The 27,700-nt window shown below is 44.2% G+C and overlaps 2 protein-coding genes across 2 annotated transcripts in view; one reads left to right on the plus strand and one right to left on the minus strand.

Moving 5' to 3' along the window:
* arid4b (AT-rich interaction domain 4B) overlaps window positions 1–12,582 on the minus strand; it is a 40,825-nt gene extending 28,243 nt beyond the window's left edge. Inside the window, exons 1-3 of the mRNA XM_084470248.1 lie at window positions 12,439–12,582; window positions 10,442–10,484; window positions 566–676 (exon numbers count right to left, since the gene is read on the minus strand). Coding sequence (XP_084326374.1) covers window positions 566–676; window positions 10,442–10,447 — 117 coding nt within the window. The 5' untranslated portion in view covers window positions 10,448–10,484; window positions 12,439–12,582. The remainder of the gene's footprint in view (window positions 1–565; window positions 677–10,441; window positions 10,485–12,438) is intronic.
* A 477-nt stretch (window positions 12,583–13,059) lies between these two features.
* Window positions 13,060–20,898, plus strand: ggps1 (geranylgeranyl diphosphate synthase 1). Its single transcript, XM_084470057.1, has 4 exons — window positions 13,060–13,302; window positions 13,842–13,934; window positions 14,063–14,133; window positions 19,511–20,898. Exons 2-4 carry the CDS (start codon window positions 13,862–13,864, stop codon window positions 20,309–20,311), a joined length of 945 nt encoding a protein of 314 aa, XP_084326183.1. The 5' UTR covers window positions 13,060–13,302; window positions 13,842–13,861; the 3' UTR covers window positions 20,312–20,898.
* Window positions 20,899–27,700: the final 6,802 nt, after the last annotated feature.

Raw genomic sequence — 27,700 nt, forward strand, 5'->3', positions numbered from 1 at the left:
TATGGACATGTGTTCGGGAAACCGTTTGTCTCTGGGTAATGTGACAACAACAAGACAACAAGCAAAGCTCCAGATGCTTCGCCTGTACCACAGACATCACACGCTTTAGTGTGTGAAAGGAACCACAAGACAGCCAGGAAGCAAAACCATGTTCCTCCCACACGAAGCCAAGAGATCAGTCTATCTGATCACCCAGATGCTCAGGTCCATGGGGGTAGGGAAGAGAGAGAGAGAGAGAGAGCAAGCGAGACAGAGAGACAGAGAGACAGAGGAGCGAGGAGAGCTAGAGATATCACCAGCTGAAGCAGTTGGTGGCTGTGGCACATCACAGACCAGGAATGGCGTCTAAACGGTCGCATGAAGATGCTTGAAAAAAACCATCAAAACAAAAGTGTCTAAAAACAAAGCTTGTTTGCTATATTGGGACAGCCCCCAGCAGAAAGAGATTAAACGCAGCTATAGTGGCCACGTTCTGACACATAAAGAGGAGGAGCCTCATGGTGCCTGTATTACCATGTCCCAAGGCAGAGTCACTTTCAGTTTGAGGAGAGATGGTGAGACCTACCTTAGCCTTGACCAGCCTCTTAGCCATCTTGATCTTGGCCTCGCAGAACGCCCCTCGGTACTTGGCGCTCACGTCCGTCCCTACCGTAAGGTAGGGGGGCTCATCCAGGGTCTGCAGGGGGGGGGGAAGACGCAAGGGGGTCAAGTCATGCAATGCAAAACCTTGAAAAAAAACAGCAAACACGCCGCGGTCTAATAGTAGGGTTGGGGGGGCAGCAGCAGGTGGGTGAAGCCCACCTGGTTCATGAGTCATCGGGGTGCAACACAGTGTATACACACTCACACTCTCTGCTGCACATGTCAGGGAAGGGGGGGGGGGGGAAGTATGAAAAGAACCCAGCAAAGAGAAGGGACAACTGGGATGGCTTTAGGGATCAGCAGCTTCCCGGGATAAATAGCAGCGTCTCTTGCGTCATCGCTGGGAATTTACGAGGTGACTCAGGATTCAGGAACAGTAGGACTGAACACAGTAAGCCAAGAAGCCTTTGGCGGAGGGGCGTCCTGCTATTCAAAATGTGCACTGTTAAGAGGCTCCATGCACAAGGGCTATCGGTCTGAATTCCGGTCTGAATTGTACACGGTGTATAACAATTATCTAGTAATTATTTTAAAATATGCATCTTAAAACTTGGCTCTGGTGTTGTTTGGTGCCGTTCATTTCATTCCAATTAGCCTCCTATGCAAACTACAAGGCGGAAGGCTCAATAGAAACGCTTCTCTCAAGAGTGGGTTCTTTGAAAATGGAGGAAGAGATCATGATTCACTACAATGTGTGTGGTCAATGCCATCATGGCTCTCAGAAGCACAGGGTGAGGCATGACTGTAGCACAGTAGGTGAGGTCAGAGGCGCCTCAACCCTCCACACGCCTTGACACCGGATGACATCAGCGTCTTAATGATTGCTTCCTGACACGGCTGCAAATGGCCGTGTTTATGCATTGCGATTGCGCAATATGTCATGCATGGGGCTCGGCGGGCTGCACGTTGCTTTCCAAAGAACATGAATCAGATCCCTAACGTCTGTGTAGATGAACACACTCGCACAGCGCATTACGGCCTCTGTCACAAGAAGTGCAACAACTAAAATAAACAGTGCGTGCAACGCGTCGAGGGCTTTGAGTTCTCTAACTTATTTTAAAGGGCAACCTCATTATTTCCACATTAGTCTCCCGGCTTCTAGGGGCCGTTGCCAAGGAATTGCCTATTTATTGCCTGCGAGCGTATGCACGGTGGTTCAACAGATTCATGACCACGTTAATGGCCTAAAAGAGAGCCATATACTTTGCATATTTGCCAAACAACCTGCTCCCAAGGGAAATACAACTTTGGGTTGAAAATATAAACGACTGGGCAATATCATTCAAAGATTAATTCTCCCAAAGGAAAAATACTGCATGTACTGTATATGGTGGCTCAAAAACACTCAATGCTCAACACAAAATATACATATGCTGAGGAGCTGCTGTGGCTGCCAGCCAGGGGCCGTGGAAAACCAGGGAGGAGATTCTCTTCAACAGAGACCGCGTGCAATCAACAGATGGCCTGATGCATATTTATGAGTGTTGGCAGGTATCTATAGGCACTGAACCATAGATCAGCATTCAGCCTGCTTTGATAGCTTTAACCTGTGATTCCCAAGCTTAAACAGAGTGTTTCCATCAAGACTATGATCATCATTCAGCTTTCCTAAGCCATGGTCTCTCACCGAATGCAGAGCGTCAGCTGCCTGAAGCTAGCATGCATGACACAACAGTTGTCTAAACTTGTTGGAAATTCACAATTTCATTGAGAAGAACATCATCTTCCTAATAATGACAGAAACATTTAAAACATTTTTTAAAAAGGACAACACCACCCACTCTCTTAACCACAGACTTGTATGAGTACCAATACAGCTCCTCTCCAAGGGCCTATCTTCGCTAAACCATGTTGCTTTCCTATACACTTCAAATCCACATATCCAGATTGTATTTACACAGGCAGTGTGCATTGCGGCTCTACTTGAACCATCGTTAAACCTGACAGACTGAGCTAAGAACCTGCTGGCTGAACAAGGAGCTTCATTGTGCAGACATTCAGGTGCAGGTGCACAGTTGCTTATTAAATCAACATCATGGCCTCTTTTACATGGTGTTATTCAGTGTTGAAGTGTCAATTTGTCAGTTCAACTCATTTTCATTCCACTGTTATTCCACCAGTAAGCCATTTTTTTCTTGGTGTGCGTAGTGATGGATAGATATAAAAGATTATTATTTGTAATTGCTGATCAATGGCTGTAAGCTATAGCGTTAACGACTTGTGATCATTAAGGGGGTGAATGGAGAGGCTTGGAGGTAGAGCACATAATTAACAATGTTCCGTTATACCCCCATTAAAAATAAAGTAGTGATACGCTTCTAAAGTGAAGCCAGGGAGGAATTATAAATACTAGTAAATGGGCGACATTTAATTAGATAAACACTGTGCGGTGCACCAGCGAGCAATAAATAAACACCAAATGAGCTTGATTATCGTGTATTAACATAATTTTGTATTTTTCTAGAATGGGCGATAAAAGACAATTTGTAAAGGATAGATAAGACTGGTTTACACACCCACTTATCACAAAGCATCGCTTCAGATCCATGCCATTCCAAAGAACAACAGAAGGACTTTGCGGGTGTTTGATGCTGTGAAAAGGCTACCGTCTTACTAACGAACAGAACAGAGCAGAGTTAACACGCTGGACTCAAAGCAATATATTTGCAGTGGCGGTAAAGAGGTTCTCTACACCAGATTACTAAAAAGCGAGAGGAAAGCTAGGGGAGGAACTACAGACCCTGAATGTATTCAGCAAGCTATTAAAAACAAGCTGACGAGAAGCCTGGGACATTTTGGAGAGACGGCAAAACAAAAACACAGAATCACCACTTTCTCTGTCAACCAGCCACAGCATGACAAGCAGAAAGGCAGATAGTATCATACGAGGAAGAGCAACAAATCCTGTTTGGCCATATGTTTCCTTGTTGTTGTCTTTATACCAAAAGGCATGTTTTCATTTAAACCATCTACAGCCATGATTAGTTTGATTGAAGTGAATCAAATGTCAATCTTTTAAACCTTCCAGGTAGAACAGATTAAAGCCTAGCATTGTAAGAAACATAATTGTTCTTTATTTTTTTCACCATGGACAAAATGCTTTCCCTGTGCCCACCTGGACAAGACAAGCCCCAGTCAAGTCAGGGCCACGTCCTGCTGTTCTGTGGCTGCTGGGGTTCTGGCAGATGGGATTCAGAGGCAGAGTCTTGTACACTGCCGTGTACATAGCCCCTCCGGATAAACACCTCATTAGAATTAAGTGCAGCTTGGCCCCATACCTGATGATTTGAGTTGATCCAGACAACACCAAGTCGACATGACCGCCCACCCCCTCCATCCTCTTTACACCGGCGACCAAACACACACACACACACACACACTCCTTACCACTGCGCACACACACACACTTATTAGAATTAAAACACTCACAGCTTTCCCTTAACAAAGAGCGCTCTTTGCATCCTCAAAAAGAACCCATCTAAAACCGAAATGGCTGAATGGTCCAGAGTGGGTGGGGGCAATGGGGTTATCTAGACAGCTGTGGCGGCCAGACCTCCCCGACTCAACAAGGGAGGGCTGATAACCAATTATTGGCCAGATTTACATTGGTCATGCTTGCATGCCAACACAAATAGAGGGGTGTTTGCCGTTTCCATTGATAACAACACAGCCACATCACAAACACAACTGTGTGTGTGCTAACTATGAAAACAATATCATTGCGCTTATTGAAATTACAGCTTTACCAATTTGTACCAAACAAGCAATATTTTGTGTCCTTTATTTATTTCTCACACACACACACACACACACACACACACACACACACACACACACACACACACACACACACACACACACACACACACACACACACACACACACACACACACACACACACACACACACACACACGTTTAGATGCAAAACTAATCAAGTGGACCAAGTTCAAAGAAGCAGAATTCCTAGACCTCCTGTGAAGTGTGTGTGTGGGGGGGGGGGGGGTATGAGACAGACACACCGTGATCCGAAAATACGAAACCCAGCCAGGGCAGCACCAAGTCAGCTTTGGCCTGTGGGACATCCACGTTTTATAGGGGGGTGAGGTTAACTGGAGACACCGGCTCTTTTACAATTTGGCTCACACCACCCATGTGGAAAAATAGTCTCTTGGAATTCACGGTTGATTAGACCTTCATAAGTGTGTGGGGCAGACAGGGAGGACAGAACACAGCTGGGGCAGGTGTGGAAACATTACACTGCATAGCATCATTCAACACACTGACAGGACTGTGGTGAGACACGCAGCAGGCCATGGTCAAAGCGAAAGTAAGAGCAGGCAGGCTACCGAGGCTATGTTCCTTGCACTGGGATAAAACAACAATTGGTTAACCTATGCTCTGGAACTGCAGGTGGTCTGACCCTGAATAAGGGTATGTTCACAGCAATCCTGTTACTGAGGTAGACATGAGTCGGTATGGGTTGTGTACGATGGTCCTGGTACAACACAAATATACCCGATACATAAAGACATTCACACAAGACCTTCAGCCGTCAGCAGGGCGTGCAGATCTCAGGGACTTAAGGGCTAGTAGTAGGGATGGGCATGATAAATCGATGACCGATCATTGATTGTTAGGAATTTTGTCGATCACGTGATATTTTTCATCCATCAAAAGGAGGTTGTGTTGCATAGTGTGAGTGTGTGAATGGTTCTTATGGGAATTGAAATACAGATTTTGTCTTTTTGAATTGTTTCCAAACGTTTAAGAGCGCCATAGGTTCATTGTTCGGCTTTTACGAGTGCCGCATAGGCCTACATTCATTATTTTCAAATTTTCAAACTTAAACTGGTTTGTATGATTATTGTTGGCGATAAGTTCTTCTTCTGTAATACAGATTTTGTCTTTTTGAATTGTTAATGAACTCTTGATCTTTTTGAACATGTTTAAGAGCGCATTGTTCGTCTTTTTCAACCACCACATAGGCATCATTGAGAGAGACATGCAGTATTTTGAATTTTCTACCAACGGGAATTGTTTAAATAGCCTATAGAAAAATAACGATAAAATCGATAATTGATCGTTAATTCTATCAATGATCGATCAAGGACATTTCTTAAAATGGCCATCCCTAGCTAGTTTATTTTCTAGGTTATTTTCTGATCACTGATATGAATCCCCTGCTGTAGTAAGGACCTTATGCACAATGGGCTCAATCCGCTGACAAGGCAGAAGCAGTCCTTTCGGGGGGGGGGGGGGGAGAAACAAAAGCGAGCAAGAGCGCAGAGTCAAGACGAGGCCTTCGAAAACACTCCAGCTATGCCGGGGGAAGGAACGCAGGGGAGGAGGCGAGAGCAGAGCTGAATTGCCTCAGCTGAATGCAGACTCTCTGCTGGGTAATTTACAACAGGTGACTCCCCACAGCATGAGTATGAGACCATTCACTGGTGGCCTCATACTCACAACTGTCTTTGAAAGAAATAACTGCCATTATTTGTTTTAAGGTGAATATATATATATATATATATATATATATATATATATATATATATATACACACATGCCATGATTTCGTACTATTCAGGTCGAGGATATTAATGTGTTTGACGGTACCGATACCTAGCCTTGCTCTCAGGGTCAGTGCGTGACACAAGAAGCCCTCCATTAGTGTGAGGTATGGCTCACAGATATGCTATTGGCAGTGGAGCCACAGCGAAGAACCATCCCCAGCAAAAACATGTTTTCAATGCAATGAACCAACTGCAGGCATACCACTACAAGTGATCACTGCATTTGCTGCACTGCGATTGAGGTAGTATTCATTAAAGGTGTGAACTATAATTTGAGCGTGCATTAGTATCAGCCCACGAAAGGCATCCCGCCAAAAGCACAAAGGGACACACTCGGCAGAGTTAATGAAATAATTGTTTGTGACACGCCAGATTCTCCGGTAGACGGGAGTCTTGTTTGCTGAACTAAAGGAAAATGTAATCAGCATGAAGGGAGGAATTAAGCCTGCACTCTTACCAGACCGGCTCACACGTACAATAATCCTGTTGTGAATTACCCCTTTGTCCGGGCCGCCTCGATAACAGTGACGAGAGCTTTGGCACTGGTTGCCTTGGCGATGCCGTCGTTGGATTTAAACTACAGGGTAAGAAACCATTCTCGGTTCATTTGATCTGAACATGAAAACCCCAAAAGGGCCAGTCCAACACATTCAGTGGAAGAGAAGTATGGGACATGACCTAAAACAACTGTGTGCCAATATTAGGATTATAAAAAGGTTATAAAATCCATAATATTTGGATTCCATTAAACTATTTTGATTACACACAGATAGTTGCAGTATAATAACTTTTGTTTGTGGGGTTGGAACAGATGCTACACACTGGTGTGTTACGGTACAGGTATAGTAGTACAAAAATAATTTTGATGTCCAAGATAACCACAGGAATGTAACTAACTAAAGACTAAGTTCACAGTAGGATCCTTGAATAATCGAAAGACATGGAGTCTCTTAATCTTAAATTAGTTGATCACTGTGTTGGGAAAATTGTGTGTGCGTGTGTAAAAGGGGGAGGATCCATTGGATGGGGGTGGGGATGGGGGTGCTCAATGAGGGATACCACAGTATTGCTTGGCATCTAGATGGAAGAGCCTGTAAGTTACACAATGTTATTTTGGTGGAGATGTTGGTTTAATTCATGTCTTTTGTGTACAATTTTCTGGGATGTTTTGCTTTCAATAAATGTCCTTTTTGTTTATTCAATAATAATGTGTAATGGCAGAGGCACTATCCAATAATTGTATGTTCTAAGTAGAGCACATTCTAGACAGTTAATCTAGAAGGATACACAATATCCAAAACAAAACAAAAAACGGTTCAGGAGCATTCTAAACTATCAGGAGATCCAAAAAGGTTCAATTCAAACTGTGTCAATCGTGTGTCAAACTGTGTCACATTTCATATCATACCACTAGCACTTTCGCTGTTCTGCTATATTGATTGGTTCCGCATTTGTTCTATACAGTGAAACGGCTCATTCATACGAATATCTGTATGACGGTGGTGGTTTACACACTTTATTTTTTCAGTGTTTCAACAAAGCAAAAGACAAAGCAAATTGGGCCTAATTGAACCACATTTGTAGAAAAATATATTGTATATAATTCGACCATCAGTCGACGATGATTGTCCTTATGAATCAGATAAGACTACCCCAAACTTTTGAGGTGAGGACAGCCCTAAGTAAATTTCCTAAGACGAATATGCATATAAAAAGACAAAAATCTGAATTATGTTTGGCTTGTTGGCTCATTAGTAAAAGTTATTGATATAGTCTGTGTGGGCACCATTGAGTCCTCCTCCAAATGCTGCCATTACTAAACCCAAGGAATCGATGTGGACCCCCTAAATTCACCCAGCCATAAAAGGTAGGGTAGGCAATTCACTTTAGAAGCAGTTTGTCAGATTTGTTGAAATTCTCTTTACATCCCAACAGCAATCAATAAATCAAATGCTCTGACGATTTGTTTTTTTCTGTGGCTGTCGCAGGCCTGTGATAAACCAATCCAATAACTTTACTCGGCCTGAATGAATTGATTGGATGGCTTACCCGTCTCTCGACCTACCTACCCAGTTACCTGTGCGCACTTTGCCCGTGCACTTATCGCGCATGACTGGAGCCTTCCACAACGCTAGGCAGACCTATTGCTAAAGCAAGCTAGCAAAGCACGTGTTTCGTGGGAGTGGCTTTGAAAGGGAGGCCTGAAGGGAGAGGGGGGATTTTTTCGGTTGGATGCTTTCAAAAATCGAGCTCACTCTGGCTGGGGTCTCCCAATGCCGACCCTACCTTTGAAATCCAATTTGACCTGGAAGTGCCTCCTGTCACACAAGCAAGAATGTTTTATAACTCTTTACACTCTGTGATAAAATGAAGGTAAAGTAGCATACCTCGACTTAACACCCAGCTGGTCTCTTGACCTTTGTGTTTATAGCAGTGTAAATCCCTAGTCAGACAAAAGACGCTATGCAGAGTAGGGCTACCATTCTGTGATTTTATAACAGATAATCAGCACTAATACCCTCAGCAGAAAACACAATGTGAATACACTGGGTGCCAGGGGAAGCCCCTGCAATATTTGGAATGAGTGGTTTTAAAATCAAACAATAACATGGAGACAACATTGTGTGCATTACTGATAAAATGTTACTGATCCAATATAAAATATAAAACCATTTTCACAACAATGATGGACGAATACAACCACACAACCGAGAGCTATTATCTAAATCAGAAAAGTGGCAAAGTGCTAGCACTGGGTTTCCAGACCATGAATTATTTGGCATCAACTGTGCCTCAAATTATATAGGAATGTAAAATGTAAGAGAACCACCCAGTGACCTGACTACTGGCTTTGTAACACCTCACTATTGTGAAATGTTCATTATCAACAGAGCATTGTCGGTGGACAAGAACAGTCAAAAGTCCATAAATATTTTATAGAATTTTTTAAGGAACTAGAACAAAAATCTTTAACACGTTTGAGATGTTTGTTAAATATGTGGGAAACAGAAGTCCACCTGTCAATTCAACACATAATTTAGAAATAATTCTGGAACATTGCACTATATAATCTGAGCAAAGATCAAAGGTTTTTCTCTAGGTGAGAGCAGTAATACAGGGAACAAGAATCAGATAAATAAAAATTGAGAATGCTTTGGAAAGTGCAACACAGAAAGTGGAACTGTTATAACCACCAATGCATTAGCCATGCAGGGACATTCATTCATTCATTCATTATCATTTATAATCAATAAATAAATGTATTGTAATGAATAAACAATTGTGTCATAAATATATCACATATATATATATAAATATAATAGCATTTGTTTTGTTTTGATTCAAATTTTTACACAATGCATTGCTAACCACCATCACACACAACTAGCAATATATCCTTACAATCGCTGGAATTACTGCTAAAAAGGAGATGTTACTAAGGGTTAGCTTAATGCAAAGGAAAACGATAGCATGCTTGCAAGGTGACACGCTTCTGTCACCTTGTACTCAGGCAGAATAAGTGGTAGTAACAACATAAAAAAGGCAAACCTATTGCTTCACAGAGGAATAGCGAAAACACATCAGCCTCCGTAAAATGATGACACACTGCAATAGAGGACACACCCGCAAACATTATTTTTGGCCCACTTGCTTCAAAGGGGAAATGACAACAATCAAACAATGAGCAGCAAAGGGCCAGACTTAAACTCATTACAACAACTCTAAATCCAGAAAACATTCTCTTCCCTCAGTTAGTTATTTCTCCCCACGTGTTTGTACCCAACATGTAATAAATGCTACCAGCCCTGTTGGGTCCAATCAATAAAAGGCTAAATAGTTCAGCACTGTCTCTCATCAGCAGTCACACAGGGCAAAAGATGTTGAGATAAAAACACAACAGGCTTTGGTTTAACTCGATTTTTCAAGTGGGATTCACAAACACGATTTAACAAACAAACCGCTCAAAAGCTTATATCCTTGTTATTTATTAGGTAAGGCATGCAGCCGGCAATTCCTGCACCATGGTTAATATTATCTAAAGGTTGAGTCTTGATTCATAAACTCGAGTCTCACATTCAGTGAGAGATGTTATTCAGTATACTCACATCCATAAAACAATAACTAAATTGATTCCAGTGTGCTGCAGGTGTATAGAAGTTAGGGTTAGGGTTTAATTACAGTAAAGCAAGACATGTTAACACGTTTTAGAATAAAAAAGGCTCATACCTTCATCTCTCAACGAGTCCTCCTGGCGACCAGTGCAACAACTCTGTGGATTAAAAGTTAGGATAGATGGTTCAGTACAGAGAAAGTGTAGACTTGTAAGCCTAAACTACAGGGTCGATATGAGGATGCCAATCTTGAGTAGTGTTTCTTTGATATTTTCGACAATCGGGGCAAAGTTTTGTGCATTGTAAAATAATAAATATATTGACCCGAGTTTAGTCTTCAGACAAGGCAGCACACATTGCCACACCATTGCAAATACAATCACTACACATCCTAGTGATTAGTTTAGACTTTAAAGTCGTTGATTTAATGCCCCGTCTCAGAGTCCATGTGTGCAGGTACGAAGGGTATGTAAGCAAAAAGTAAAATGGATTATTTACTAGCTTTCATTTCTTATTAGGTCCACACCAATGCACCGAGCATCAGACGATACTACACTGTCGGTTTGAAATGAACATCGGGACACGTCGGCAGAAAACTAGTTGGGTGCTTCATTCTTAGAGAGCAGCCCACGATAGCGTAGTGCTTGTGCATCATGTCTGCATTGCACATAGTATTCATTCTGCACGGTCCAGGGATGACGCCATTTCTGTCCCTGACAGTCGACTACACGAAGAGCACTTTGGCACATCACGGGGACATGCGTTAGTAGTCGAGATTCACCTGCCAACGCCAGGACCATCTCTCTCTCTCCAAGACAAAAGTCTGTTTGCGGAGAAACACTGCTCGTCAGTGTGTTCATATTCAGTGAGTGGCTCTCTCTCTCTCTCGTCTCGGTGGGCTGCTCTCTGCGGAGAGTACACTACTCGACCACGAAATAGAGTAATAACAATTTATACGCCAGACAGCCACTATCCCCCCCTCTCCCATATACACGTTGATATACCACGAATGAAGATGATATAAGTACTACGGTGCCTCCATTACAAGTCACTTTTACACCGGGATCCCTGCATCGAGTGGTCAATAGATGTGCTGACCATTCATCGAGTGAGGGTGATCAGCGTTGCTTCTGACAAAGAAACTAATCGGTTCGCAACAAGGTCATGGTCAGGACCATGGAGTAGTAGTCAAATATCGAAACGTCCTTGTGCATGTATTGGAAAGCTTGTCTCACCGCACATGTACGGATATCCATCAAAACAAACGACGCCAAAAGGATACCATGTCACCCGCCCTTAACTATTTCACAGACCAGCCTCGGAGACATAAAGCCCACGAATAGGATGATCGTTTTGCATGTCCTAACGACATACGTTTACTCACCCGCTACCATATTTAAAAACACACATATACACAGACAAATCCACAAACACTGACACTGTTATAGTCTACAGTGAACACACGGTTGTTTCGAGGATCGTGAGGAACGATCCACGAAAACATGTTCATGCTGATCTATTTGGTCGGATGGCAATAGTTAAATAGATAAGACACCACTTTATCCATAACACTAAAATATTAACACGAACAATCGTCGAGTACCCCCCATCGGAGCGGATCAATGACAACACAGCCCAGTGGGTCTCGACCGAACAGGACGAGCACCGTGGAGGCGAAAACGAAGGACTGCCCTCGGCACAAAATAACCCACGAGTGGATCGACTGCATCCACTAAACCCACTGTGATCCATCAGATCCCCGGGTTACAGCGGGTGTAGTGGATCCAGTCGATCCACTACACCCGCTGTAACCCGTCCTCACAGACTCCGTCCCGCAGCAACACACCACCAGTGTTCCCAGCTCCGCTCGGTGGGTCGACGACGTTACACACCAAGTTTGTCAAACCTCGAAACCCTTTCCCCGTTTGTTTTCCATTTTGACGTTTTAATCTATCGTGTCTCGAGTTGATCATCCTTTCCGAGGGACGGTGCCTCTGTTTCCTCGAACAAAACCCACGCCGTAGTTGGCGATAAGTTAGCTTGGTGGAGACAGCGGCGGCGGTAGCAGCTAGCTAGACGGTCACAATAACGGGGGCTGGAACACGACCTTACCTTTCAAAAATCCCCTGTGTTTCGATGAAAATGTATCAGTAATCCATAGAATCATTGATGTACGTAATCCGGGGGGGATTATGCGTTATGCGTGTCGTCCGTTAGCCCTAGTCGATGTAGGATGCGGATAGGGGAAAAAGTGCCTCTCGTCGACTAGCCGAGCGGTTCTCTCGCTGATCCTTCCCCCCCGCCTCCCGAACGTGATTGATGGGTCAACAAGCCCCGCCTCCACGTCCAGCCTGGTCGCCCATTGGCTCACACTCAGTTGTGGCCACCTTAACTTCACAGCCATTGGTTGACCCAGGAGAAAAACACATGCTGCTGCGCTCTTAAACTGCAAGACGTCATGTATTTCATTCGTATTGGCGTAGAAAAAAAGACTGTAAAACTACTGTAGTTGTTTCTGTTTAATGCGTAAGTTCTATATATATTAAAGGGTCACCCGGCTCTGCACATATGTATATTGGCGTTGGAGCTGAAGGTTAACTACTTTGACGGGATACGCCGTCTTTTAAAAACCCCGTACATGACGCATCCCCGTTGAAGTCTCCAACACTTTTCTGCGCATGCTCAGTGGAGATGCCCAACTAACTAGCCCGTCCACGTTAGCCACGGAGCGGATGTAGCGTACAGACATAGTAGTGGCATCGCGTGTTGATCATTAGGGCTTATCGCTTTGGTTTCCACTGATGTGAACGCGTGTGTGTGTTGGTGACCTAGCGTGGCCTGTTTATGAAAGTTGAATGGGAATTATAACTCGGCCGAAGCAGCCCTGTCTCTATTTGTGTTGAAGCTAACTAGCAGGGTGGCTAACACTTAAGGGGGAGCCACCAGACTGAAGGGAAGCTGTGAAGTCTCTCTAAGGTGGGTGGAGCTGACCGAAATGTTGAGCTGTAGACCTTTAACTATTATACATCTCTTGATTTACAAGTTGATTTATGTTAAGATAATTACAATGGCCTTCAATCTTAAAGCTAACAACGATATGATTTTAAATCTACATTCATTGTATCCCAATAGTTTGATGATACTTCATGTTTATGTTAACCTACATTATATCTATTTACATGATGTCATATGGGTAGTTGTCTTCGGTGAAATGTAATAGTCATAGTAACTACTTATAACCAAACCTGTGTAACTTGCCTCAATATCAATTCAATAGCTATACAAACATTACATGTTAAAATTGCTAATATAAATTGCATATATTATAATATAAATTATATTATATATTTATATATATATTTATATTATAATATAAATATAATATAAATATATTTATAATATAAATTATATAAATATATAAATTGCTATATATATATATATATATAACATAATCTTCCAGTATTTAAGTTACAGCTGTCATTAATATTATAGTTACTTGGCTTTTCCTCCAATAGATTTGTTTACACATCAAGAAATGGATGGCAAAACCAAGTCGTCTCCTGAAAGAATACTTCTGGAGCCATACAAATATTTGCTACAACTGCCAGGTATGTTTAGTTTATTTTAATCCTGTTAGAATGTTCAGCATTCATAGTCGATCAGCACAGATAAGAATTAAGTGAACCGAAACATAATTGCCCTTGTTCGTCCTTTAATACTTTCACTCCCTTCGCAGGAAAACAGGTTCGGACAAAACTGTCCCAAGCCTTCAACCACTGGCTCAATGTTCCAGATGACAAACTCCAGGTAATGCAGCAATTATTTTCCTGACCACCCCACTATATTTGGTTCTTGACATGCCGAGGGAGGTTCGGAAGATGCTCTGGGGCTGTGTAAATGTCTTCTACAGCTAAAAAATCTCTACAGCCAAAACTGTCCCAAGCCTTCAACCACTGGCTCAATGTTCCAGATGACAAAATCCAGATAATGCAGAAATGATGTTCCTTTATTTGATTCTTGACAGGGCGAGGGAGGTTGGGAAGATGCAGTGTTTCCCATACATAGACCAATGTGTGGCGCAGCGCCACAGATTCAACAACGAGCACCACAAATGAATTCCGCTTTTTAAATTTATTTTTATTTTAACGCGATTTTTAAGTATAAATATCTCACGCACATGCAACAAATGTCACGCCCAAAAAATAAAAATACCCGTTAGATCTCTCGTTGCTTCGGACGAGTGCTAAATTGCTGTGGCTGTCCCCCTCACCCCTCCGTCAAAAATCCTGTCCGCCCGCAATCCAACGCAACCCAACTTCCCCCCGTCAACAATTCCACTCGCAGTTATAATGTAAGCATTATAAGATTGTACAGAGTCTCACTCCGGCCAAAAACCAAAAGTTGCCAACCCTGCAGGGGGCACCACACATTGCTACCTGGTCTGTGGGAAACACTGAGATGCTATGGGGCTGTGTAAATGTCTTCTACAACCACACACTTGAATCACTGTAACAGGGCAGTCGTCTAGCAGTGTTTAGAGCCAGTTCTGTGACCTTTTCTGTGGGCCAGCCAGCTAAATCTTAACTGTGACAACCATGGGGATCAACCACTGAGCTGGTTCTTGACTTGCTTCTGCCTGTCTTTGCAGGAATGGGTTTGTGCACATGTGTTGTGTGGTTGCTGTGGCTAAGATCAAAAGCAGTATCTATAAATATATACCATTTGCTATCAGCTCTTCCCTTCTTGCCAGAAATAGTCCTGGAAAGTGACAATGAACTCTTTATTATCTATATGGTTAATATGTCTGTGGTCTGATGATAAGGATTGAAGATTCACTAAGAACTGATGCAAAAAAACGAATGTTATGTTTCAACTGTTAAGGTGAGTAGCAGTGCAGAGAACATATGTTACGTTTATACATGGCAAAACCTTTCCTTTCCGCTACATCAGTTCTACATCACCCTCCCTCTGCACCCATCTTCCGGGATCTTGTCTCGTGTCCACATGCTGGTCACGTGACAGCTTAGATGACGTGGTGCTAGAGGAAATGAGATACTGAGGGAGCTGTGTTAGCCCGCATCAGGCCAACGCCAAGGCCAGACAGAAAGCTCATTGCCAGCCAGAATTATTGGCTTAAGTGTCACTCAAAACAGAGACGTCTCCAGTAGATGCTCTCTGGTGGTACCCTCTCAATAAATGAAGCCACAATGACTGAAATAAACAATATTCTCTGGGTTAACCTTTTTTCTTTAGTTTTTCTTCTGATTTCAAGCTCCAGCCTTATCAGATGGCTGTCTGTCTCTCCACTCCTCCCCCCTGATATTGCTTTCTGTCATCTAAAAGGGTAAAGGGATCAATATTAATCACTTTGGGCACTTAACCCATCACTGCCGTTTTAGAATGCATTTCCAACAAATTGGGTTTTTGCCTAGAAGGATTGGTGTAGTGTTACAGAAGAAACAATGGCAAGAGGCCAGATGGCTTCAGAAATACAAATGTCAACCAAGTCCTTCTGTCTTGTGATGTGAAAATACAGGCTCAGTTCCTGCAAGATCAGTGGCACTTTTCTACATGTAATTTAAGAACGTTAAGCATTAGCAACATTTGGTAAAAGAAAATGGTAAAAACTAACTTTTGCTTACTTTTTGATTTACTTCACAAAGGGAGACTGTATATAAATGCATATAAAAAAATATATAATTATATTTTGTGCCCCCCCCCCCCCCCCCAGAAAAAAAGAGCATGTGATAACCCATATTCAAGTGGCATCTACAGTGAGAAATCCCTCCGGCTTGCCAGCGCTTCTTGTTATTTGTCAAACGATTCCAGTTCAGTAGACATGGCTGAAGCACAGCCTGAAATGGTAGTATTGAATAAATCTGGCATTTTCCGCTGGTCGTCTTCCACATTTATCAGCATAATAAACATGCTGGGCTTATTGAGAAAGAGGCTCTCTGTGGATGCAGAGCGACCCTAGGATTCTGCTAACTGCACGGCCTGTGTGTGATAATGGCACTCTTGGCACTAATTTAAGTGAATTGTCTGGCTTTTCGAGTTCAAGAATGCTTAAGTGAATTTGACCCACTGTTTGACATCTTCTTAAACATATTTATCTCTCTGGGAGTGAGGGTAAATCAGTGGCTTGATTTACCTTCCGCAGTGTTCTACATTGGCGCATTACATTATCATAACAATAATCAGATTAGATGGTGAATTTGAGGTCCCTCTCACCAGTGTCCACCACATTATGAAACATTACGATCAGGTCACGTTTTGGGTTTATATAACTTAATTTCATCATACCGATTTGAAGTGGACAGTATGGGTAGCGGTATGTCATTCTAGATTCAGAAAATGGGCATTGTGGATGTGTCAGAGCTGGGCTTTGCTGTAGCGGTGACTAACAGATTCAACGTAATGAATGACAGAAGTGTCAGTGCAGGCAGCCATTTCTGTCAGGTTATTCTCTTATCGGTTATCACGTTCTACGTAGTTATCACGTTCTACATGTTGATGTAAGTCTATCCTTTAATAATGCACCTATATTCTATTTAAATCTGTGCCTCTGGGGAAAAGAGAAACAACACAACGCATCTCAGACAGAAATCGGCTTATGCATTTTGTCAGATACATTGAGTTCCAGACTGACTCCTCAGATTATTATGCGTTGTCCTAGTTGTACAAAGCACTCAATATAGCACTATATGCTTCCAGATCATATATCGGTGTCTTACTAGATGACACAATTCTCATTCTTTTGAATGACCACTCCAGAAAAATAGGTCTTGCATTACAAACTTCCACTTGAAGTAAGGAAAGTTCTACACTATGTATTTGTCATTTCCTGTTTGCTAACAGAGCTTTTGTTGTGATGTCTTGTTCGCTCTTTCCCCAAGGCTGCATTTGCATGAGCCCTTTTGATATTCAACTGTGGGGGAAAGGAAAAGCCTTTGTGGTGGCAGTCACTTCCCCTGTCAGGCTGTTGAACGGACAACCGCACTCTGCACTGCAGTCTGACAGCTTATTTTACCCCTCGCTACAGTGATGTAGTGCCAAGTATATGGGCTTGTCCCTGAAAATTATTCCTCTTGTATCAAAGGGATTTTCTTGTGGCCTTGCCTCTGGTCTTCTCTCTCCTTTTTTATGTAGTGAGGTCGTAGTAGTAGATTTGCTCAGTAAACTCTCGCTGAACTTGTCAGGCAGGCTGAAGCCCTGCCCCCTGCTCATCATGAGCAAGCTGTTGCCAGGAAGTTGCAGCTTTACAAGCACCCTCCTCCCTCCAGAGGCAGTGTAAGGGCATTCATCCAGCTCTTCACTCTGTATCGTGAACATGTGCCCTCCCATCTCTCGGCCCCTTCATTGCCTTCCCCAATGGGTCTTCACTCAAACTCCCCCCACTTTCATGAGTCTTTCTTCTACTACTGGTGCTAGTAGGAAATGATGATGATGCAAAAAAAAGTAATTTATAAATGTACACTCTTGTGGACAGCATGCAGAACTTAACTGTGTTGTAGTGCCAAGGGGAGAACAGGGGGAATTCCACCTGGGCGTGTGCTCACATTCGTAGCCAATCACATTTTAGCAGCTGTTTCTTGTGTCATTGGACAATCCTGATAATAGGTTGTCTGGCACCAACTGCTCCCGATGCATCTTTTTGTGTCCCTTCATAAAGCTTTCTTTGTTTGGGACGAAGATATCTCTTTAAGGTCCTGGGTACCCTCTAATTTCATCTGACCGTGAGCCATTGACGCTCTTTGAGAATGTAAATTGTGATGGAGATAGACAAATACACTTGACTTGAATGAACAAACACAAAGTCAAGCAGTTAGATAACCCTCTCAGTTTTTAAGACAAACACGGTGGCTACATCAATTGAAGGAACCAATAGTGATGTCAGGCCATTAGTCAAAGGAAGAAAGAGAAGGCCATTGTCTCGTTGAATAACGACATTGGCGTCCATCCTCCCATGCTTCATCCCACCCCCTTGTCCACCCCCGGTGGACAAGGCAGGAGACACGCTGACATCACTAGACCGGATTACTAGGCCACCATTGCCTCATGATTGTGATGGAGTCTTTCCATTCTTAATGGTTCAGTGATTGTCACAATGGCAAATGGGGGGGTGGAAGTCCAGTGATAATCAAGGAGTCTTCCGAGAGTGACGATAAGGGCATTAAAACAGCGACAGTCCCCACTGTTATTGGATTCCTGCTGGAGTGCAGGACGCGACGCAGCACTTTTGAATGATTTAGAGTGTTTGTGTTTTCTGCCGTTTCTGTTACTGTAACCTGAGGTCATGTGTGTATCTGTCATGATTTGCCAGGCATGCAAGGACATGAAGCAGCAGTCTGATTGTAATGACTGCAGTCACTGCCTGCGTGTGCTGAGGTGAGGTGATGGTTGTTCTTGAGTTTGCTACGGGCCCGACCCACTGGGCGTTGTGTTGGCCACGAGGCCTGCAAATGCTTTTGTGCTGAATGTTTGTCTTGGAAAAGCTGTTGTCATCAACACAGACGCCTTAGTTCATGTCCAGCCAAAACCAATACAGCTGGTTCTACAACTTACTACTAACTACTCTGGTCCCCACCCCTTCTCCTTCTGAGCATCTGTACTCCAGTGATGTATCCTGATATCCTGTCCTTCTGATTGACTCGCCAATCACGTTGTTAATGTTTTGGCTCAACTCTTTTCTCTGTTGGTTTGGTTTCACTTTAACTTTGGAAAACCTCTAGTGCTGTTAGACAGGGTAAAGTATGAACATGGCACCCTCTAGTGGAGGCTTCTTGTACATGGCACAGTACTAACGCAGTGTTCATGTAATTGTAGCGCTATGTATTGCTCAGACATGTACCTTCCATAAACAGCGACTGCGTGTGTAGGAGCTACAAGCAGTATTTTTCCTGTTTGTTACACAATAACAAACTCAATGTACAAATTATTACACTCTGCTAAAGGTGATTTCTATCAGTCACGGCACATTTTTCTTTAGAATGTTGCAGAAAGCAAAACTAACTACAGACTATTTGAATTGCAACCAAATTAACAAGCAAAACAAGAACGAGCATGTTAAGTAAGCTTGGTGATAAGCTGTGTGACCTAAAAATCTAAAACAAATACGTCAGTTTGCGTTTGATGTTGAGTTTGCGTTAACGTCATCTTACTTCAACGGTCCCCCTCTCCCCAGGTGATCATCGAGGTGACGGAGATGCTGCACAACGCCAGCCTGCTGATCGACGACATCGAGGACAGCTCCACGCTGCGCCGGGGCTTCCCCGTGGCCCACAGCATCTACGGCGTGCCCTCGGTCATCAACTCGGCCAACTACGTCTACTTCCTGGGCCTGGAGAAGGTGCTGACCCTGGAGCACCCGGAGGCAGTGCGGGTCTTCACCCGCCAGCTGCTGGAGCTGCACCGCGGCCAGGGCCTGGACATCCACTGGAGGGACACCTACACCTGCCCCAGCGAGCAGGAGTACCGCGCCATGGTGCTGCAGAAGACGGGCGGGCTGTTCGGCCTGGCCGTGGGCCTCATGCAGCTCTTCTCCGGCTGGGGCCGCGACCTGAAGCCCCTGCTGGACACGCTCGGCCTCTTCTTCCAGATCCGCGACGACTACGCCAACCTGCGCTCGCGGGAGTATAGCGAGAACAAGAGCTTCTGCGAGGACCTGACCGAGGGCAAGTTCTCGTTCCCCACCATCCACGCCATCTGGTCGTGCCCCGAGAGCACACAGGTGCAGAACATCCTGCGGCAGCGGACGGACAACGCCGACATCAAGCGCTACTGCGTGGACTACCTGGAGAAGGTGGGCTCGTTCGCCTACACACGCCAGACGCTGCGCACGCTGGAGGAGGACACCTACCGGCTGATCCGGGAGCTGGGCGGGAACCCCGAGCTGGAGAGCCTGGTCAAGCACCTGGGCAAGATGCACCAGGAGGTAGAGGCTGGGGGCCGCGAGGTAGAGGCCGCTGATGGCGAAGCCCACTGAAGTCATCCGCCTCCACGGACCCGGGGAACCCGAGCCGCGTGTCCCTGAGCTAGGCGCCGCAGTGCTCGGACCGACAAACTGGCGGAGGTCCCTCTCGTCGGATCATGAGTGGAGATCCGTTTACCGTCTCACTCCGTTGTCCAAGAAACCACAAAAACACTCTGTAACACTGTTCCCTGATGGTAACAGTTTTAAATGCAGCCAAAAAAAATCCAAGTTGTGTTACTTTTGTGTGTGAGTGCCTCTCAGATGTGCTGGTGTGTTTTGCGGCTGATTCTGTTCAGTGAAGGTTTGCGCTGTAATTGAAATGTTTTTGTAGCTTTAGATTTTTACCAAATCCATAAACAACAAAGTTAGACCTCCAAATCATAATTCTGGGGTTAACACACACACACACACACACAGCTTGCCGTATCTGTATCTGTCACCCGATGAAAACTCTCAAGGTTGGTTTACTTAATTTGTTTGTATTTCAGGTATGAAGTTTCGCTTGATGTGTGTGTGAAATCCTCCCAAATGGGATTGTTTTGTTATTTGTACCTATATTGCTACCAGAGTGCCAATTGCGTCGGAAAAAATCGTTACTAATCTGTTCATTTCATGCTGCATTAAGGTTTGCTGTAAAGGCCTACTCCATCGTGCTCAAGCTTTGATTGGTAGCAAGCCTCACACAAAGTGACTTTATGCTACGCTCATATCTGGCTTCCCATTCATGACTTTTTAATCACATTCCCACCGAAGTCACTAGTATTCAAGTAATCTTTGTTGGTGCACAATGTGCTTTGCAGAAGATTTTTGCATCTATCAATTAAAAGCATATTCATGGGAAATAAAACCGTTTTTCGTTTAGTTTGTTTGTGAATGTTGTTTCCATACATCTTGATTTCCAAATTGGATATGCTGAAGTAGACTGCGCTGCTCCCTTTAACATCCAAGCAGGCTGTGAGTGAGACCCATGGCTTTCTGTCTGATATAAGTCCCTGCGGAATTGACAATCATGATGTGCAATGGACTACCTGTGTCTATCCACCAAGTCCCTGTTTTAGCACCTAACACCTAAATGGTTTTATTATACTATACACTTGGTTGCTATTCAAATTCGATTTGAGCCTGAAACCATTGAAGTTAATCAAAAAGTATTTTTTACTTAAAGTGTAGCTGTCACACATTGCTGGAAAGCCATTGGGTGACTGGGTGAATTTGAAAGGTCTCCCATGATGCACTAATCAGCATAATGTCCCTCACAGCCAGGGAGACGTGTCCTTTCGCCAAAGTCAGAAAATCTCTTGCTCTTGATGTCTGCTCTATAATGAATGATGTACCAGCTCAAATTGAGTGAGGGCTTCTACTAAAAAAAAAAAAATGGATCGATTCATTAAAATGTCTCGATTCTCTCAATCACTCAGTCTCTTCCCCGGTTGTAATTTTCCACTCCGAGGTTCGGTGAAAGAGCAGGGTTGTAATTTTCCACTCCGAGGTTCGGTGAAAGAGCAGGTTAATTTGATGCAAATTAATTTCTGCCTTGGATGATAAACAGAAAAGGGGTGTAAGAAGTTATTTTACTGCAGAGCAGGAGACCGCGTCCCTCACAGTAATCACAAAACATCTCTGTCCTCATCTCCCCTCTCCTCCTCGGCTGGCTGGATTGATTTTCTCCGCACACGGTGACTGTCGGAGAGTTCTTTCAGATCACAAAAACACAATGGCATTGGTGTGAGCAGCTGCCTGCCTCTTTCACGCCTTGTCGTCAATCAGCCCCTTGGCAAAAAAAATCTTATCTAGGCTATTTTCTACTTCTATGGTCTGTCATATTTTCAGAAAAGTTTTGTTTTTCTTTATTATTGTGCAAATTTTAGAAATCGTTCAGCAAAGCAGCAATACCTCATTGTGAAATAGGTGTATGTTTGCGTTAATGATTGTCTAAAATTGGTGCCAAGGAATGTGATTTGGGCCTACCATAGAAGGTCGCAGGTGATGTCACATTGCACCAATAACAGCCTTGTAGTTTAGCTTGGATAAGTCTATTTGATCGCTGGATGTTCGACTCCCATCACTTTGATTTAATGGGATCTATTAGATATAAATATAAACTGCTGAGGTTATACTACACAAACATCATATGCTTTGATTAAGAGGTGTTTTATCATCTGACATGGAGATAGGCTATATTAATACATCCGTTTGGATTGCTAGTTGGGTCTCAGTTCGCCCTTATTTTGCATAATTTCGTTTTGTATTATTTATGACAGCATTTTGCCTTTCTACTCATTCACATTACAACTCATATAAGAACACACTTCTCGTGCAGAACTCGGCCTATGTGGATTTTATTGAATATGCCACTACAGAATTAATCGCAAAAGGAAAGTCCAAAATTGAAATAACTGCACATACATCGCGGCTAGAATGAGATAAATTGCTGTCGGAGCACTGCCATATTCTCCGTTGCATCATATTACATCAGTGGTCTGACTACGAATCTCCTCATTATAGCTAGATAAACCAAAACATGATCCTCTTAAAAGAGAAAACGACCTGGTAACGACGGGCCTAATTGCCCGCACTACACATAATCCAAGTAACTCCCTTCCATGTTATTGCATCAAGCGCTACAATGGGGTCAAGAGAGCTCTGGAAACGTATGATTTACTCCTCACTGGCCCCACAGATGTCCAATTATGATTTCAACGCGCAGCTTCGGCTGAATAATTTTACACCCGTATCTCTGCTTCAGCATTCAATTTCCTGTGTGCTGTGGTTCTAAAAGTGAGACACTGTATTGGAGTGTGAGAAAAAAACAAAACACAGTTGCGATCCCAGATTGGCACTGCGAGTTTGTCGCCCTATCAGGGAAGAGTATGTGTCTAATAATAATCCCTTCATTCCTCTGAATAACTATCCCCCTGATCCTGGGTTTGAGGACGCATGGCTATGATGGCTTCATGAATAACACATTTCCTCATCTCTCTCGTTCTCTGTGACACACACACACACACACACACACACACACACACACACACACACACACACACACACACACACACACACACACACACACACACACACACACACACACACACACACACACACACACACACACACACACACACACACACACACACACACGTTGACTGACAGCCACCTGTTCCCTTTCCTTTATGTGTGATGTTAAAGATGCCGGGTGGAATTAGCTGAAAAGCGCCGGTGCTGCAGATGCACGCCAGCTAGCCAGACCCTCAGACTTTCTCCTTCATAAAATCGGAGACAGCTGTACCCCATTCATGCACCGTCACAAGACGGCGCTGGGGCTAATGGCTATGGAGTCGATAGTAGGAGAGTCAACGTTCCGTGATGACGGAGGAAAACACGAGAGCATGCCATTCAAATAAATACCTCTGTTGAAGAGGCATGAAACAGTCCCATGTGTTTACGGCACTATTTGGGCGTTCATGCTCCACAAGAAACACAATATTTATCTCCATATATCCATCTGTTGTCTGTGATCACCGGTTATGTTCTGACCACCGGTCCTTCGTCACCTGCTCTCCTGGTTCATGATCACTCACCCCTAAGTTTTGTTACGATTCCTTTGATATAAATATAGATAGACATCGATATCCGCTTCATGAGGCTGTGTGATAACAGACATCATAAATCCACATCAGTTAGTATGCTTATTTGTAATGTATTTAGCTCTCGGCAAGTCTCTTCTGATAATTGGTGCCACAGAGAGAATCGACAAGATCTTACAGAGTGTAAACGTGTGAAAAGAAACCAATGTGTCAAAATAAATGATGTTTCCACCCAGTGACGCCAATCGATTCCAAAACAAGACGAAGGCGAAGACACTGCCAAGCTCACCGGAAATCACTGCTCTACTTTTAACACAACAGGGACATTTTGAAATCCTTAACATGCCATTTGCCATTGGATCCATACGATTTGCATGCAAATTGAACACAAAGTGCTTTATGACAAGATAATGTCACCCGTGGCGCAGTGAATGTGAATTGAAGGCATCATTACTGTGACAGAGGTGGCTGTGGGGTTGACCCCACTTCCTGCCCGTAATGCCGTGTGTGAGCGGAGTCCTCGATGGAGAAGTCAGAGCTACCTGCTACACAATAATGGGAGCAGTTTACAAGCAGAGGGAATAACGAGACAAGGACATTATCGATGAAACAATCAGAGTTTAGACAAATTCAAGTCAAGTACCTATTTTGAGGTGTGTGTGTGTGTGTGTGTGTGTAGGACGGATGCGGATATGACTGTTCTGAAGTCACTCACTGCAAGTGAGACCCAGGGAGAGATGAGACGGAGTGGGTGGGATGAAGAGGCAGGGAGGAGTGGGTGAGGGGAGGGGTGGGTGAGGGGAGGGGTGGGTGAGGGGAGGGAGTGAGGGGCGGCTGTGTCTCAATGTCAGCTTGAGAGCATGAATTATTATACCCACTGGAAAGGTGGTGGTGGGGTGGGGGACACCACTAAATAAAAACAAATGGTCTGTATTATGCTCTATTAGTGATTTTTCTTTCAAGGAAAGAAACATGATTAGTAACCTTAGGGGACATTAATTGACGCGACACACCGATCACTCAAAAGGCTTCACTGCCCTTGGCCAAGAGCAAGCACAATGCAACGGAGGAAGATGCGCATAAGAAGCCTGTACAAACTGTGCATTTGTTGCTACTTGGTATGTATGCAAGAGCCTCTTCCCAGTAAGTTATACATGACTACTGACTCGTTATGGTCCAAAGCTAAATTTCCATCCCCTCCCATACTCAGCATGCGAGGCATGTCTGACTCTGACTCAGTAAAACAATCAGCATCGGACATCAAAGCTCTTCCTCCCTCCGTTTCCCTTTGACTGCAGGGGGAACTGACATGTCTACCAGGGAGAACATAGTGGGTTTTAACTGACAGCGTTCCCTGGGCGGTGCACGGCAGCCTACCACTGCACACAACCCCGCTCTTTAATATTTCAGAAGTTAGAAAAAAATAGCTGAAAAATACAGATGATTTTAGTAGATGTGTGTGATGGGTCTAATGAGAACCAACTCAAATCTCCGAATGAGGTGACAAAGACGTTGCAGAGTGTATTTTTTTTAATTCCCCCATAAAAGGTTTCCAGGAAACCGGAGTCTAATTTCACAGTCATTGTCGATAGCATGGAGCACGTTGGAAACACACATTTTGTTGAACTCGCAGTGTGTGCATTATCTGCAAGTTTTTAGTTGTTTTTTTCCACACATGTGTGATGCCTATGGCAAACATTAAGGCCACGTCACAATGTCCACGACAACAGTTACGGTACACAATACAAAGTGTGTGTGTGTGTGTGTGTGTGTGTGTGTGTGTGTGTGTGTGTGTGTGTGTGTGTGTGTGTGTGTGTGTGTGTGTGTGTGTGTGTGTGTGTGTGTGTGTGTGTGTCATATCTACAGACTGTGAAGTGTGTGAAAAGCTTAAGAGAATAAGTTACAAAATAGATTACGCCTCAAATGTAAAATACAATCTCTTTTCTTTTTTTTTTAAAAGGCCATCACGTCCCACGCCAAAGACTCTAACTTTGGCATTTCAGGTTAAAGTATCAAGGCTTCATTAAATCTCAATCTACCACCTCCCTACATCTCCATTCCCGGAGAGGCTGGCTCCTGCGGCACTAATATGAGCCAGCCGGCGCCACCTGCTGCTATTGCACATCAACGTCCCGCTTCCTCCCCCGTCCCTGTCACACTTTATTCACAGAACATCTATTTTGCTGAATTAAATACTTTTTTTTCCCCCCCAACTTAGAAACACATTCCCCAGCCGATCTAACGTAACGAGCACCGACAGCGTGTAGTGGCAGTTAAAAAAACCTGGCCTCCGAGTCGGTTTCCGACGTGGCGGGCGAAAAAAGTATCTCGAAAGGTGTCGGCGCAGGAAGTTTTGACGACGGTGGTGCGGCGCGCTCTTAAAGTAAACCAACCACAACAACGACAACTGTTCAACAAAAAACCAACCACAACAACGACCTTTTGGCGCACACCAGAAGGAAGGACGTAGACGGAGATGGAGACGACGGCAGCAACATAAAACGCTCGCGAGTGTCCGGGGGGGGGGGGGGGGGGGGGGGGTCGGTCAGGGTGTCAGGGGCCCCCCCAGGGGCAGCCGCAGGGGTCTCCGCAGTGCCTCTTCCTGGCCCAGAGCAGGCGCAGCTCCTCAGGGCTGTGCTGGGGGGAGGACAGCATGTCCTGGTAGCACTCCTTCTCACACAGCCATCCCGGGTCCTGGAGCACACGGAGAACAGGCTGCTCCAGTTCTACAAGTGGTAGGGCCCTGCAGGCCTCGCTCCCTCATTCATTCACTCACTCACTCGCTCGCTCACTCACTCACTCGCTCATTCACTTGCTCACTCACTCTTTCTCCCCCTCTCACTCAGAGTGAGATACGGTTGTACTTTACCTGGTATTTGTCCGGCCCGACGGCAGCCATCCATATGCCCATGCTCACGTCCTCTCCCTGGGGAGAAGAGAAACACAACAGGCATTTTTACACTTCCAAGCCGGTACGCTCTGCAATTGTCTTGCCTGTGTAATCCCCCTTCGTCAATGAGCCGGCTTTCTTGGTTCCTAGGAGTAGGCAGGACTACGCACAGAGACCTCTTAAGAATAATTTGCATACTGCAAATGTTTTTATGTTTTTATTATTTAAGCCACTCGCATGCAAGAATGAGAAGACTACATCTGAGTGTAGGCTACAAACACGATTAACTATTTACAAGAGCAAAAACACCAACATATTTTTTTTATTTTGTTGACCACTTGTTTCTTATCCCGACAAAAGCCTTGTAAGGTAAGTTCCTCTGGTACTTTCTCGTAGATCGCACCATCTTTCCCCGTCTTCGTTAAATGCGACTGCATCGTCTTATCTCCCATGATGGTCAGCAGCTCGTGGATTTCCCTGTCTCTCCATTTAGAACTACTCATGTTGATATCGCTGCATTGTCTCTGTTGTAGAGACAACGCAACAACACCTCTACCCAAGTCCCGTCCCTGAAATCGCGGGGCCGTCTAATCGCATTTACATGAAAACAAAACCCCCAATATGTGTAGGGTCCGAGAGGGTGAATTGGGCTGCGAAATCAAGCCGGTATTAGTGGTGGATTTCATGATTCGTTTGAATGAATCAGTTTGCGTCAGTCAGTTTGCCAAGAAGAGTCGTTGGTTCGTTCTCTCGCATTTCCGGTAGTGGTGAATCATGATTCTCAGTCGCTGAGTCGGTCAGACTCGGCTCCTCCCTCGTTCTCGTTCAAACGGATCACGAATGCATGTTCTCAGCCGAGTCGATCAGACTCGGCTCCTCCCTCGTTCTCCTTCTCAAACGAATCACGATCGCGCAATGGTGCAAACG

The sequence above is a fragment of the Micromesistius poutassou genome (assembly GCF_964030765.1).
Source record: "Micromesistius poutassou genome assembly, chromosome: 7".
NCBI lineage: Eukaryota > Metazoa > Chordata > Actinopteri > Gadiformes > Gadidae > Micromesistius > Micromesistius poutassou.

Coding starts and splice junctions, on each gene's coding strand:
- ggps1 (XM_084470057.1), top strand. CDS start 13,862: ATGGATGGCAAAACCAAGTCGTCTCCTGAAAGAATACTTCTGGAGCCA. Junction 13,935..14,062: donor ATATTTGCTACAACTGCCAG/GTATGTTTAGTT, acceptor CTCCCTTCGCAG/GAAAACAGGTTCGGACAAAA. Junction 14,134..19,510: donor TTCCAGATGACAAACTCCAG/GTAATGCAGCAA, acceptor CCCTCTCCCCAG/GTGATCATCGAGGTGACGGA.